This window comes from Cariama cristata, unplaced genomic scaffold, assembly GCF_000690535.1.
Source record: "Cariama cristata isolate BGI_N322 unplaced genomic scaffold, ASM69053v1 scaffold39240, whole genome shotgun sequence".
Lineage (NCBI taxonomy): Eukaryota > Metazoa > Chordata > Aves > Cariamiformes > Cariamidae > Cariama > Cariama cristata.
This window is the reverse complement of record NW_009593675.1, coordinates 8329-20433: the sequence shown is the minus strand read 5'-3', so window position 1 is coordinate 20433 and position 12105 is coordinate 8329. Positions and strand designations below refer to the sequence as shown.

General features: G+C 50.0%; 1 protein-coding gene across 1 annotated transcript; it reads left to right on the top strand.

The window, feature by feature from the left end:
* Nucleotides 1–355: 355 nt before the first annotated feature.
* On the top strand, nucleotides 356–5963 carry ANKRD54 (ankyrin repeat domain 54; the record flags this gene model as incomplete). The annotated part of the gene is made up of 7 exons (XM_009695154.1): nucleotides 356–403; nucleotides 2863–2961; nucleotides 3423–3494; nucleotides 3904–3951; nucleotides 4077–4201; nucleotides 5076–5183; nucleotides 5889–5963. Coding segments are annotated over 7 exons (575 nt in total), but the record flags the coding sequence as incomplete, so codon positions are not given.
* Between the last annotated feature and the right edge of the window lie 6142 nt (nucleotides 5964–12105).

The window sequence follows — 12105 nt, the reverse complement described above, 5'->3', positions numbered from 1 at the left end:
GGCGGGGTGGAGAGCCTCCGGTGTGGGGAGCCGGTAAAGCTTCGGCTTTCGCATGTGCGGAGCCTCTGGAAGGACGTCGGATCTGCTCGATGGGCAGCTTGGGAAGGCACCCTTGCTCCTGCCAAGGCAGGGTGCCCGTCAGGAGTAGGAGGGCCGGTGGCCGGCCTCAGGAGGAGACAAGGCGAGCGCTCCTTACCTGGCACCGTGATCTCCTGGTTCCCCTTCTCTGGGCTGAGCCAGAACCAGCATGGTTTGGGCCCTACGCTTGGGCTCGAGCGCTGGGATGGGATGTTTCGGTAGGGAAGTGCTCCTTTTTCCTCTGTGTTTTCTAGTAATTCCTTTCTTTTCTCCCTAGCTCTGAAAAGGCTGCGTGAAGCTGCCAATAGCAACGACTTGGACACGGGTAAGACTTCTGCCAATCCTGCTCGGGACCTCTTCCTGGAAGAGCAATTTTGTCAAGGACCTTTATTTTAGGAGAGGAAGAGGAGGAGGGTGCGGATAGTTTGCGGACATGGTGCTTTAGGTGCTGCAAATCTAGAAACTGCTTTTCTGGAGCCGTGTTTCGTTCTCTGAGCAGAGCAAGGCTGGTTATCGTATTCACTGCCTCACACTAAATCAGAACTGCACTGTTCCAGCTTTCTTGGTATGTAACTTGCCCAACTGTAAGCAGCAAGAGAGTAGTGTTTTGGTAAGGTGGAAAAGTTATTATCTAAGCCATATCCTGTATGATGAGACAGTGTGACCCAGTAGATCAGAACTGGGTCTAGAGCAGAACTCTGCCTCTCACAGTGACTTCAGAGAAGGCTCGTAGACTAACTGTGACTCCCTTTACCTCTCTGTACTGCAGATTAAGTGGAGTTTGTTATGAAGTGTACAAACCAGCAGCAGTATGGTTTGTATTATCTGCCTGTTATCATTCTCCCACCTTAGACTATACTGTCCCCTCAGCTGTGCTGGCCTAACTGTTCATCGGACTATTTTGTGAACAGAATTGAAAACTGGTTTGACTTGTAGACGCTCCCAGTGTATCAGAACAGGGGTTTATCTGGTTTGCTTCACCCTTTGGCTCCACAATACACCTTGTTTCATGAACTGATGGATAAAGTTCATCCATGAGCTCTGTCAGTACAGAAAGGCTTGGCTTCAGTTACCAAGTCAAGAGGAAGAATGAAAGAATCAAGCTTTATGAAAGTCTTGGTTTCAATCCATCTTGGAATTTTACACCTGTATTTGATACACAAGTTCCCCTGTTTACAGTCCTGCTGTGTTTTGTGTACTCTGCAACTTGAGGAAATGTCTGGTGATGAATTTATTCTTCTTCAACAAGTAAAAATCTTTGCTGTTTCCTGTGGTGGCACTGGGTGGGAGAAGTTATATCATTTGCCCCTGCCTTCAGGGAAGGACTAGGTACAGCGTTCCCCATTAATAGTTCTCACTGCTGGCACTGTCAGTCTCCCTGTCTCTGGAGTATCAAACATCCCCTGTTAATGCCACTTCCGTCTTTTCAGGTGTTCCTTTCACTTCTGTACCACACTTAAAGCAGTAGGTGTACAGGGAGAAATTCAAATGTGACTATAATTCGATCTCTGGAAGCTGAGATGAATGGTGACTTTCAGTGGTCTGAGCTATCTAGTTTCTTGTCTCCAATACCGGTCAGTCTTGCCTGTTGCAGGATATGCTATTAAAGATCTCAAAATATAGCGAATCTGTTGGTATTTTTAACAGCTATGGAATGGGCTTTATTTTACACACTGATACTATGTCAGTATAACCTCAAAGCAACAAGAGTAATAGCCCTTACAATTGCCCTTACACCTGCTACTGTAGATGCTACTTTTATGTCCCTAATCTTTTCAGACTTTACTGGTCTCTTTGCCTTTGTTATACCCAATACTGGAGAGTCATACTAGTTTCTCTGTCTTTCTGTGTGAGCAGGTTTCTCCTCCTTATCTGAGAAAAGGAGGTAGTTCAGGTTACAAGAAGTGCCAGCGGTGGCATTGAAGAAGTAGCTGGGTGGAAAAGCAAGTCTTAGTAGATGATGGGATGGCTGCTCGGGCTGTTCACTAGCTCACTTCAATACATCATCTCCTAAGAGCATATTTGCAGTGCTGTTGGCGGGTTGGTGCACTCACCTTCCTGCTTCCCAAGCAGTAGCCACCATTAGTATGGCAAAAACTGGGAGTTTTAGATGAATCTAGGAAGGGGCGTATTCCAAACAGGTGTGAAGAGGTGGCTTTTCTCATTGCGTGTGGTTACGCTGTGAAACTTCTCGCCATGGGTCCAGATTGATGTGAAAAGTTTACGCAGATGCAGAAAATGACCACGCAAATCTACAGAGAAAGCCCATGGAGGGATAGATCATAAGCACAGGATGCTAATTCTAGCTTGGGAAGTGCCTCAGGTGCAGCTTGACTAAAAGCTGTGGGAGACAGCCCCACATCTGTGCTATCTTTTTATACTCTTCTCTAGGTATTTGCTGCAGGTTGTCCCTGGAGCTTGAAAATTTGGCTAGATGGATCGTTAGGCTTAGCCATTACAGCTGTCGGCTACGTGGAAGGTGGTGAAGGCTGTAACAGAGGGTGGAGGGTACGCTGCCTAGGCTAGTTCTGCTGAGCTGGGATGCTGGCTGGAGCTCGTTCAAGTCCAGTTGATTTGGCATCTGGCAGAGCGTGTATGTACTCGCAAGGTGAGCGGATAGCATGACCCCTTTCTGATCAGGTACCCTTTCAGCTTACCTGCTTTCTTCTTCTCCTTGGCATCTGGCAGAGCGTGTATGTACTCGCCAGATGAGCGGATAGCATGACCCCTTTCTGATCAGGTGCCCTTTCAGCTTACCTGCTTTCTTCTCCTTGGCACTGTCAGTGCAGCAACTTTTGGAGGATGGAACTGACCCCTGTGCCGCAGATGACAAAGGCCGGACAGCCCTGCACTTTGCTTCCTGCAATGGCAACGATCACATTGGTGAGTGGGGAGCGGGAGTTCTGTCTTCTGGCCTCTCTGTGGCAGAGATTTCAAAGGCTACTCTTTATTTTGATTCGGCACTCGACAGAGATTGCTGTTTTCCATGTGTTTTGTGGCAAAGTTGACAGCTGAACTCTGGCTCCAGGGCTTGCCATGTCCCCCTGCTGAAGGGGGAGCAGGAGCTCCCAGCTCTAGGGCTGTACTGGTGCAGAAGGAAGGGTGTCCTTAGTCCTAGTTCTTCCCCTGAGGGAGCCCAGGAGCAGTGGCACTGCCTGGCTTTGTGCTGGGTCCTTCTGCATTGCTGCACAAACCTCTGTCCCCTGTCTCTGGGAGGAACCTGATGAGCTGAACAGAAGCATCTGTAAGGCAGCCTGGTAGCTGCCGCGTGGACCTGCGGTCCGTGGGGACCTGACCTCTTGGGCAAAGCGAAGGGACTCATGTGACTCTTTCCTTGTTTCCAGTGCAACTGCTTCTGGACCATGGGGCTGACCCAAACCAGAGAGATGGGCTGGGAAACACCCCCTTACACTTGGGTAAGTGCCATACAGATGAGCTTTGCATGCAGAGAGGTGAGGTGAACACCACCTTGCTGTTTCTTTCCTTCCCACCTTCCTCTTTCCTGTGCATCGCAGTATGCATCCCTAGTTTTAAGGACCTAGGAGGGACTCTTTGCATTTCACTAGCTTCACTCCTCACAAAGGTTTAAGGGTCAGAGTTTGAGAAAATCAATTTTTCCTTCCCTCTGCCAACCCCAAGGAGTGCAAGCTCTGTTCCAGAGAGAGTACTCAGGCTTGAGTGTGAGGTGACCCTTAGCACTTGGGCTATTCCTCTTTCCCATGGCAAAGGGCCCTTTTGGAAGCAGCAAGCTCCACTCTTGAGCAGAGACTCCTTTGTTGTTTGCTAGTACCTCTGAGTTGTGTGTCCTGTGTTTTCCCTCCCCAGCTGCCTGCACGAATCACGTTCCTGTCATCACCACGCTGCTGCGCGGAGGTAACACTTCATCTATAAGAATTACAGCCTGTCCCTTTCCTGCCGTGCCCCTGTTGGTACTCCCTAGAAACACTTAAGTCTTGAAGACAGGTCTCACTTTCTGTCCTTGCTCATGTACCTTGCAGGGGCCAGAGTTGATGCCCTGGATCGAGCTGGCAGAACCCCACTGCACCTAGCTAAATCAAAGCTAAACATCCTGCAGGAAGGACTCTCCCACAGCCTGGAGGCTGTACGCCTTGAAGTGAAACAGGTAAAAGCAGCAGTCCCATGTTCTGGTAAAGTGGTGCAGCCCCGGGCAGTCTCCTCCACCCTTTTTTTTAAATACCTGTTTGTAGGCTCTTAGCTGCTATGAGGAGAGTTTGATTTTTATTTTTTTTCCTTCTGTTTTCAGAGACCTTTTTTTTCCAACCGCTGCTCTGAATTTTTGCAGGACCTCTCTTGGCTCTGGTAGGCCAAGGATGCGTTGAATGTCTTAATTCTCAGGCTGTATGGAGCACTCTCTTTTCTTCAACCGTTGTGTAAGACAGATGCCTTGTGACAGGAGAGGGACGACAGCATGGGGCTGTAGCTATGCCGTATGCATGCAGGGATTCTGCATTCCTAGCACAGCCTGCCCTGCTTTTATGTGTGGAGGCGTGGAGTAGGAAAGCAGTGACGGGGCTACATCACAAATACACGAGGCGTGGGCCTCGCTTCAGGAGCCATATAGGAACCACGAGGATTTTCATTCTCAGCACACAAGCGGATCGTGCTGGAGTGGGAAGTCTGTGCTCCTCACAGTGAGGGAAGCTAGCGATAGGGAAAAGCTTGGTGCTTTCAGGGCTAGACCTTATGCTTCTTCAGCTGGGCCCATCTCTCTTCCCTGGTCTTAAATTAGGCATAGAGATCACCACTAGTCCATCTGTGGCTGATCCACACCTCTGGTGACTCACTGGGCTCTGATGCTGCCATTAGTGCTCTTCAGTTGCTTTGCGTGTGTTCTTCTCTATGGGTCGTGTACTCTGCCACGTACCGCAGCGTCAGGGCTGTGCTTGGCAATTTAACTGCAATTTAATTTGTCCTGTCAAAACATTCCAGCCTGGTGCAACTGTCTGATGTTTGTCTCTTATGCCCATTCGTTTCAGATTATCCAGATGTTGCGGGAATACCTGGAGCGTCTAGGGAGGCACGAGCAAAAGGAACAGCTGGATGACCTTTGCTCCAGGTTACAGATGACTAGCACAAAGGAGCAGGTAGGCAGTGTTGAGCGACTGTGGCTCACCTACTTGTGTCATGACTGCTGCGTTCAGGAGAACGCAACTGTGTGAGCAAGGTGACGTTGAAGACAGGGTTATGGAAGTGTTCTTGCTTATATTGGGTAAAGTGGGCAAGTTATGTGATGACTCGTGATACTCCTTTACGTTGGAATTCAAAATGCAGAGAGCATCACTGTGCCTAGCAGCTCAGCAGAGAAGCTGAAGATCAGATGGGCTGAGGGCACAGGCATTTTAAGGCCAGGAACAGCACAACCACACAGGGTTGCAGGGCCTTTTTTATTTTTTTTTTTTTTTTTTTTTTTCCCCTACAAAAGATTGGCCCTTAGAAACAGGCTTAGAAGAAACAGCCCTGGTGCTGTTGTTGAGTTCTGGGTAGCGCAGCAACATGCTTTATTTTAAGGACTGGTTAAATCGCACAAGGTGGAGGTCGAGCATTGACCTCCTAAGGAATGGGAAGAAGCTCCTATTGCCTTAAATTAGGACTTGTTTGATTATGAGGACAGGAGCCCTTCTACATGATTGTGGGACCGAAGAGATCCTGTCCTAGTGCAAGCTCAGCATGGGCATTACTGGCAGTCCTGGTGCAAGGGTGGTCCCGGTGCCTGGGGGTTTCTTCTGTGGTGGTGGGAGACTGCACAACTGCATTCCCCTGCCTAACAGCCAGCTCTGTTCTTTTGGCAGGTGGACGAGGTTACAGACCTCCTGGCCAGCTTCACATCGCTCAGCCTGCAGATGCAGAAGATGGAGAAGAGGTAATGCGGCTTCCAAATCATCTTCCTGATGCAGCAGGAGAAGCCCTTAGAGAGGAAAAAGAGGAAGCTGAAGCTTGCTTCCCAGATCACTGAATAAACATTGCTGCCAGCAGCTGTTCCTGCCAGATCTGCTCTCCGGTGGTACTCGGACTGTTCCTGTTGGTGCTGCCACAACTGCCTCATGGGGAGGCAGCCGGCTTTGGACAACAGAGTGCTGCAGCTGAGACTTCTGGAAAAAAAGAGCTGCTCTTGTTTTTATCAGATGGGCTGGCGCTGTGTAGGATACCCCTTCCAGAGATATTTTGCCTTCTCCTCAGCACTTCAGCTCATTGTAGGTAGTGGCTGATGCCCTGACTAGTGCACTCAGCAGCTGCCCAACATCACAGAAATGTTTGGAACAGACACATTTTTCCACCTCCACAGTACTCTGTTGCATGGAGGAGAAAGTGGATGCCTCGGAACAACAGAAGGCTTTGTGCTGTGAGAAGAACACACGCTTAATTCTGCATGCTAGCAGCTGAGCAAACATACTGCCTTGAGAAACACGTACCGAGGCTTAATCCTAACCTTCCCCAGAGCCTGCGGTCAGAGGGCAGAGAATCTGTCTGGTTACAAATGGGATTCAAAGCTTTTAATCACTAGACTAACAGCTTTCACTGGGCCTAGTTTTTAAATCATTGCCGCAAGTTAGTGCTTAAATACTACAGTGAAACACTTGCAAAAGATACCGAGGTAGACTAGTGCAGTTTTAGGCAGACATCTACATCTTGAAAAAAAACCAACCAACCAAAAAAAAAAAACCCACCATAACTGACTTTTTTGTGTTTCTTATTACTAGCAGTCTCAGGCAAGAGGTCCAGTTGCAACAGGAGGTGTTGTGTGTTCAGCCATGTTACTGGGCTGGGATGGAGGGGGATTTACAGCTGCCTCAGCAGCACCAAAGCCAGAGCTGATCCATGCTGTATTTCTTCCTTGTCATGAAGTGGTGCCCCAGGACCTTAAGTTCAGTGTGAGGAACGAGTTATGACCTCTGCTGGGAGCCTGAAGTGATGCAGCTATGAAGGATGCAGGGAATTGCCCTTGCTAATCTCTTGCTTCTGCCCAGCTGTGGTTAGTAATGAAGATGTAGATAGCTTTGTTTTGGAGCAGGGATCCATAAATCTTGTCGGTAGGGTGTGAAGAGCAGCAGAGAGACAAGAACACGTGCAATAGCAATCGGAATTCCCGCCTGAGTACTACACCTAAATGACACGGTGTGCTGGTAGCGATACCCATCCCACAGCTTGGGAATCGCTGGTCTGGAAGTGTTCGATTTTAGGATTCAGCTTAACCATGCAACAGCCACAGTCTGGAGCATTCTTCAGAGACCTTCAGGTCAGCGTGTTCTCTAATATCTGGCCTCTTGGCTGTCCATGTTCAAAACTGAGATACCAGAAATACGCATGACTTTTAGATGGGTTCGTCTGTGAGGTGCTGGAGGCCATGGCTGGGAGTAACGGTCTTGTGGTTTGGCTGGAGCTGTCACTGTGAATACTGATACTTTGTTAGGATATGCTGGATGGGAAGGATACCGAGGGGGTGGGAGACAAGCTGACCTTTTTGTAATTTTGAACTTCAATAAAATCCTGTCAGCCTTTTCAGACTCCTCAGCCAAGTTCTCTGTCTTTCAGAGCAGCTCATTTCTCTTTCTTTACATGTGTTCCAGGCCCCATACACAGCATTGGACTTGGTAACTGCTGCTCTCGTACTTGGTACTGATATCGGAAGCGACAACACAAAGTTGTTTGAATTCAAGCACTGGTCTGTTTGCAGATCAAAGTACACGGTTGCTGACTCACCTTCTGATCTTGACTCCCACAGCCAAAAAATCCAAACTTTAAATCTAGTTAGTTGATGTGAAACCGTACAAATAGAGGAAAGAGAATCTCAGCGGGATTGCTTCAAGCTGGAGGATGGGATGTTTTGCAAGGAGGAAAAGCAGCCTTGTGCAGTCTACGCTCCTGCAAAAGATGGAGAAGATGGCTGAATGTGTGCCTTGCCCTATGCCAGGTAAAATGGCTGTGCTGTGAAGACACAGCAAGGGGGTGAGGAGCTGGGGAGGGACATCTGGGCAGGGCACAGAATTTCCAGGGTGGTCTCCATGTGAGGAGCAGGTGACCTTCGTGTCCAGTCTTTACTTCTGTTGTTTCGTCCCGTCTTCACAGCCTGGTCTTGATGTCCATGTACACTCAGTTGTCAAGGCTTCTGCACTCAACAGCCTTGTTGCTGAGGAGATCATTAAGGTGCCTAAAAAGCAGGCAGCTGAAATGCTCTTTATTGCTGCGGTTACCTTAGTTGCTGATGTTGTGTGCTAACTAGGCACAGCTTAGAAGCTTTCCTCAAAACCAGGAATACACCTAGCTGGGACTCAAAGCGAAGCTTTTAGCCTGGCCACGCATGATGATGTTGTTCGCAGCTCTTCAGGCCTTTGTCTTGCTTGGTGCTGGAGTTTTTCATAACTGTTCCTGACTGGATGTTTGGAGGGGAAAGGTGAGGGTGCTGCAGCCAGCCAGGAGCAATTGCCTTGCCTCTTTTGCAGCACTGCTCCCTCCATGGGAGGTAAGGCAGGGCTGGCAGTCCCCTGGAGACTGGCACAATGAACTGAGGCAAATAAAACGAGCAGGCTTATAGGAAGTTTTACCACTGCTTTAGTGATAACACCAGCTAAGAAAGAGAAAAGGGGGTCTGGTTTTCAGTGGGGGGAAAAAAAATACATCATGTAGGAGTCCTATTCTATGAATCACCGCAGTCAGTGATTCGGCTTTCCTGCCTCAGGGCTGAAGCACTGGGCTGCTGAGAGCCGTGTCATGTGTTTGGCACTGGACTGAGAAAAGTTTTAGGTTTCTTTGTGTCAGCTGGTCATACCAAAGCCTTGACTACCCTGCTGTGCTGAGCAGCTGTATCTAGAGAGTTAGGTGCTGGGGAGGGAAAGAAGGAAAGAAAAGGTTCCAGGGGAGGAGGAGAATGTGGCTTCGCACTGTGCCGAGAGCTGTTCACTGGCACTGTCTGTTTTTTCTCCTGCTCCTGGCCTAGAGTCTTTGGCCTTTCCCAGCAGCTTTTCCCCCTGCCCTTGCACCTTGCACTGCAGATTTCCCTGCGTAGCCCATAGGTTTGAGGCTGCTGGCAGAGGTGTCTGCTGCAGTAACGAAGAATGAAGACAACAGCACAGGTTTCCCTCTGCTATTTATTTTGCCATTAAACTCGATCCAGCCTCCTCATTTTCCTTATGCTGCACCATCAAACACACCTTCCAGGTTGCTTTCCTGAGCAGTGGTGCATCCTCTCCTCAGGGCCATGATGTCAACCAGGATTTGACCCAAGGCCTTGCTTCCCCCTCACTGCTGTCTGGCCTCCAAATACATTCCATTTCCCCTCCTCATTCAGAGCACAGCTCTGCAGCGACGTGCTGAATCCCCAGCCACTGAACCCAGCAGCAACCTCCCCATCTTTGCAGCCACTGCCATGCTGTAAGAAGCAACCAAAACCAGCCAGGTTGAGGATCTGGCTCATCCAACGAAGACTGAAAACCTGCTTGCATCTTACTGAGGACCCACAGAAGAAGCAACAGCCCTGAACAAAACCTCCCAACAAAGCTGCATGGATGTCACTAAGCAAAAAGCCTTTTTCTGAAGCGGCCGCTCACCCGTGCAAGCGGATGCAAAGTGCACACTACAGTATGTGCAAACACCAAGAATGTGTTCAACTCTCCAGCAGCTGAAATAATTAAACTCCAGGGTATTGAGCCAACATCTGAACTCCATTACTTCTTCCACCTTTGCCTTTCTAGCAGGCTCCAAATCCATCATTGTAATTATCTGCGCTGCTAAAGAAGCCCCATGAAGCATCTCTGGCAAACCTCACACCCTTTCATCTGCTTCCTCTGCTCATTCTGTGAGCAAGACAGATCTCTTCTCCTCCATTGCAGAAAGGTACTTGCAGAAAGATGCTGCCTTTGGGCACTGTGCCTGGCTAGCGTGGGAGAGCAGCCCTGGGTAGCTCAGGGCCCGTGGGGCGAGTAGGTAGAAGAGCCCACGGTTTTGATTAGGAAGCTGATAGATACAGCAAATAGTGTTCCTCTGTTTTTTTTCCAGAAAGCTCTTGGAGAGGAAGAGAGCGCATGGTTGTTGGAAGAATTAAAACACTCAGCTGCCAACCTGCTAAGGCTGGTCATGGATTAGGAACCAACAGCTAAACCCAAAAGCAAATAAGCAGAATTCCCTATAGCTAGTAGTGCTACGTGCCCTGACCACCCCTGTCAAACTTCTCTGCCTGCGAGCCAGCAAGGCTGTCCTGGCTGCTCGCAGGGTGTCCGTACAAGGTCCTGTTCTCATGAGCGCAAGGGGAAACATGGGCAGCACTTGAGCCTGCTGCTCTGCCAGAGAATTAGGAGCCATCCTCATCACAGCTTTCCATTGCTTCCAGCCCCAGGTGTCTGCAGATAGGGAAACCCCCTGCTCAGGGCTGCCAAATTTGCACACAGGGGTGTAAGCAGGATGAGCTTTTCGGCACCTGGGTCTGATGCCTCCCAGCAGCACGCCAGGGAGATGCCAGGCACCAGAACCAGCACACAGCTGGCAGGACTGAGTTTCTCTCCAGAGGGTTGCTATGCCCAGCTTGCAGGGGAGCTGGTGCTGACCACTAGCCACAAAACCCCGACCTGCTCTCACCATTCCTCTTCCTTCTGCTCCGTGCCAGCTCCCGGCACGGCTGTGCTCAGCCGATGGGGCAAACTGGCCTCTGCAGGGTTAAAGCCGAGCTCATCAGCCCGAGTCATGACACATAGGAAAGAAAATATAAGCAAGGAGTCATTAATTAAGGCAAGAAGCTGGGAGCGGAGACTGCAGAATGCTAATCAGTCTGGAGGGGAGGCTGCGTGGAAAGCAGCAATCAAGCTCCTTCAGCTTTAATTAAACCTGGCTCTATATCAAGGATGTGACACCTTTTCTTCAACTCTGCCTTTGAGCTGAGAAACCAGTTGGAGCATGTACACTGTTACTGGGCAGACAGGAATTCCCTCCTGGCTTCAGAGCCTCCCAGACCTTGGCTCAGTGTCTGCCTTTGCCACTTACATGCTCCCTAAAATCGAGGCTTGGCACCAGGTAGAGCTTAGGGACAGGAGCTGGGGCTTGTAGATGCTTGCCATGCTAAGTGCACCTTCTCCCTCAGGTCTTCTCTCTGTCCTGTTTTATTTAAGCTTCATCCCAACATGCAGCAGTCATTCCCATCCTGATCCGCTCCCTTTGCAAGCTGGGACCAGGAGGAGCAGGATCAGGGGCAAGCAACGGCCTGGCCGCATGTGGGCAAGAACAGGCAGCATCCAGCTGTGCCGCATCACTGCTCCCGAATGCTGTTCCCTTCTCCCTCCAATGCTTTGGGCTGTGAAGTGAGTCCTCACCCCCAGAAATGATGTATATATTCGTGTTACACAGAGCCTGCTGGCTACCAGCCACAGCATCGCGTGCACAGGACTGGCCGTCCCTGGGAAGATGGGCAAAGCACCCTGGCCACCTTTCCAAAAGGCATCAGCTGCAGAGGAGCGGCAGGCACGACGGAGGGAGGAATGCAATATGCGGTTGGGTGGCGGCAGCCACGACGGAGGAAGGGAGTTGGAGAAATCAGAAACAGCGATAGGTGAGGGAGGATGAAGGTGTAGAGAGCAACATCAAACACTTGAATGGAAAAAGAGAAATAATTCCCAGTGCAGCGCTTTGACTGGCCGCTGCACGGGGTACAGGGTGTCCTTGGAGCTGAGCTCTAGCGAGGTGAGCAACAGCTTCAGCGAGGGTTAGAAATACCACGTCGCTTGGGAATGTTAAGAGCAGGTAGGACAAAGCAATAAGGGAATATTTACCCAAGCAGAAGAGAGAAGAGAAATAATGCAGGGCTCGTGGCTCTGCTCATACCCATCACAGCTCTGCAAGCCCCTTGCTGCCTGATGTCCCCCAGCCCCACCATGCAACGTCTACAGCACCGAGAGCACCGAAGGGCACAGTTGGGGCCAAACCCACTTCATTTTTGACACAGCCTCCAGCTGCCTCCCCGAGGTGCCGTCATGCACAGGGACAAGCGAGGACGTCAGCGGCTTCCTCAGCCCTTGCACGGCTCAG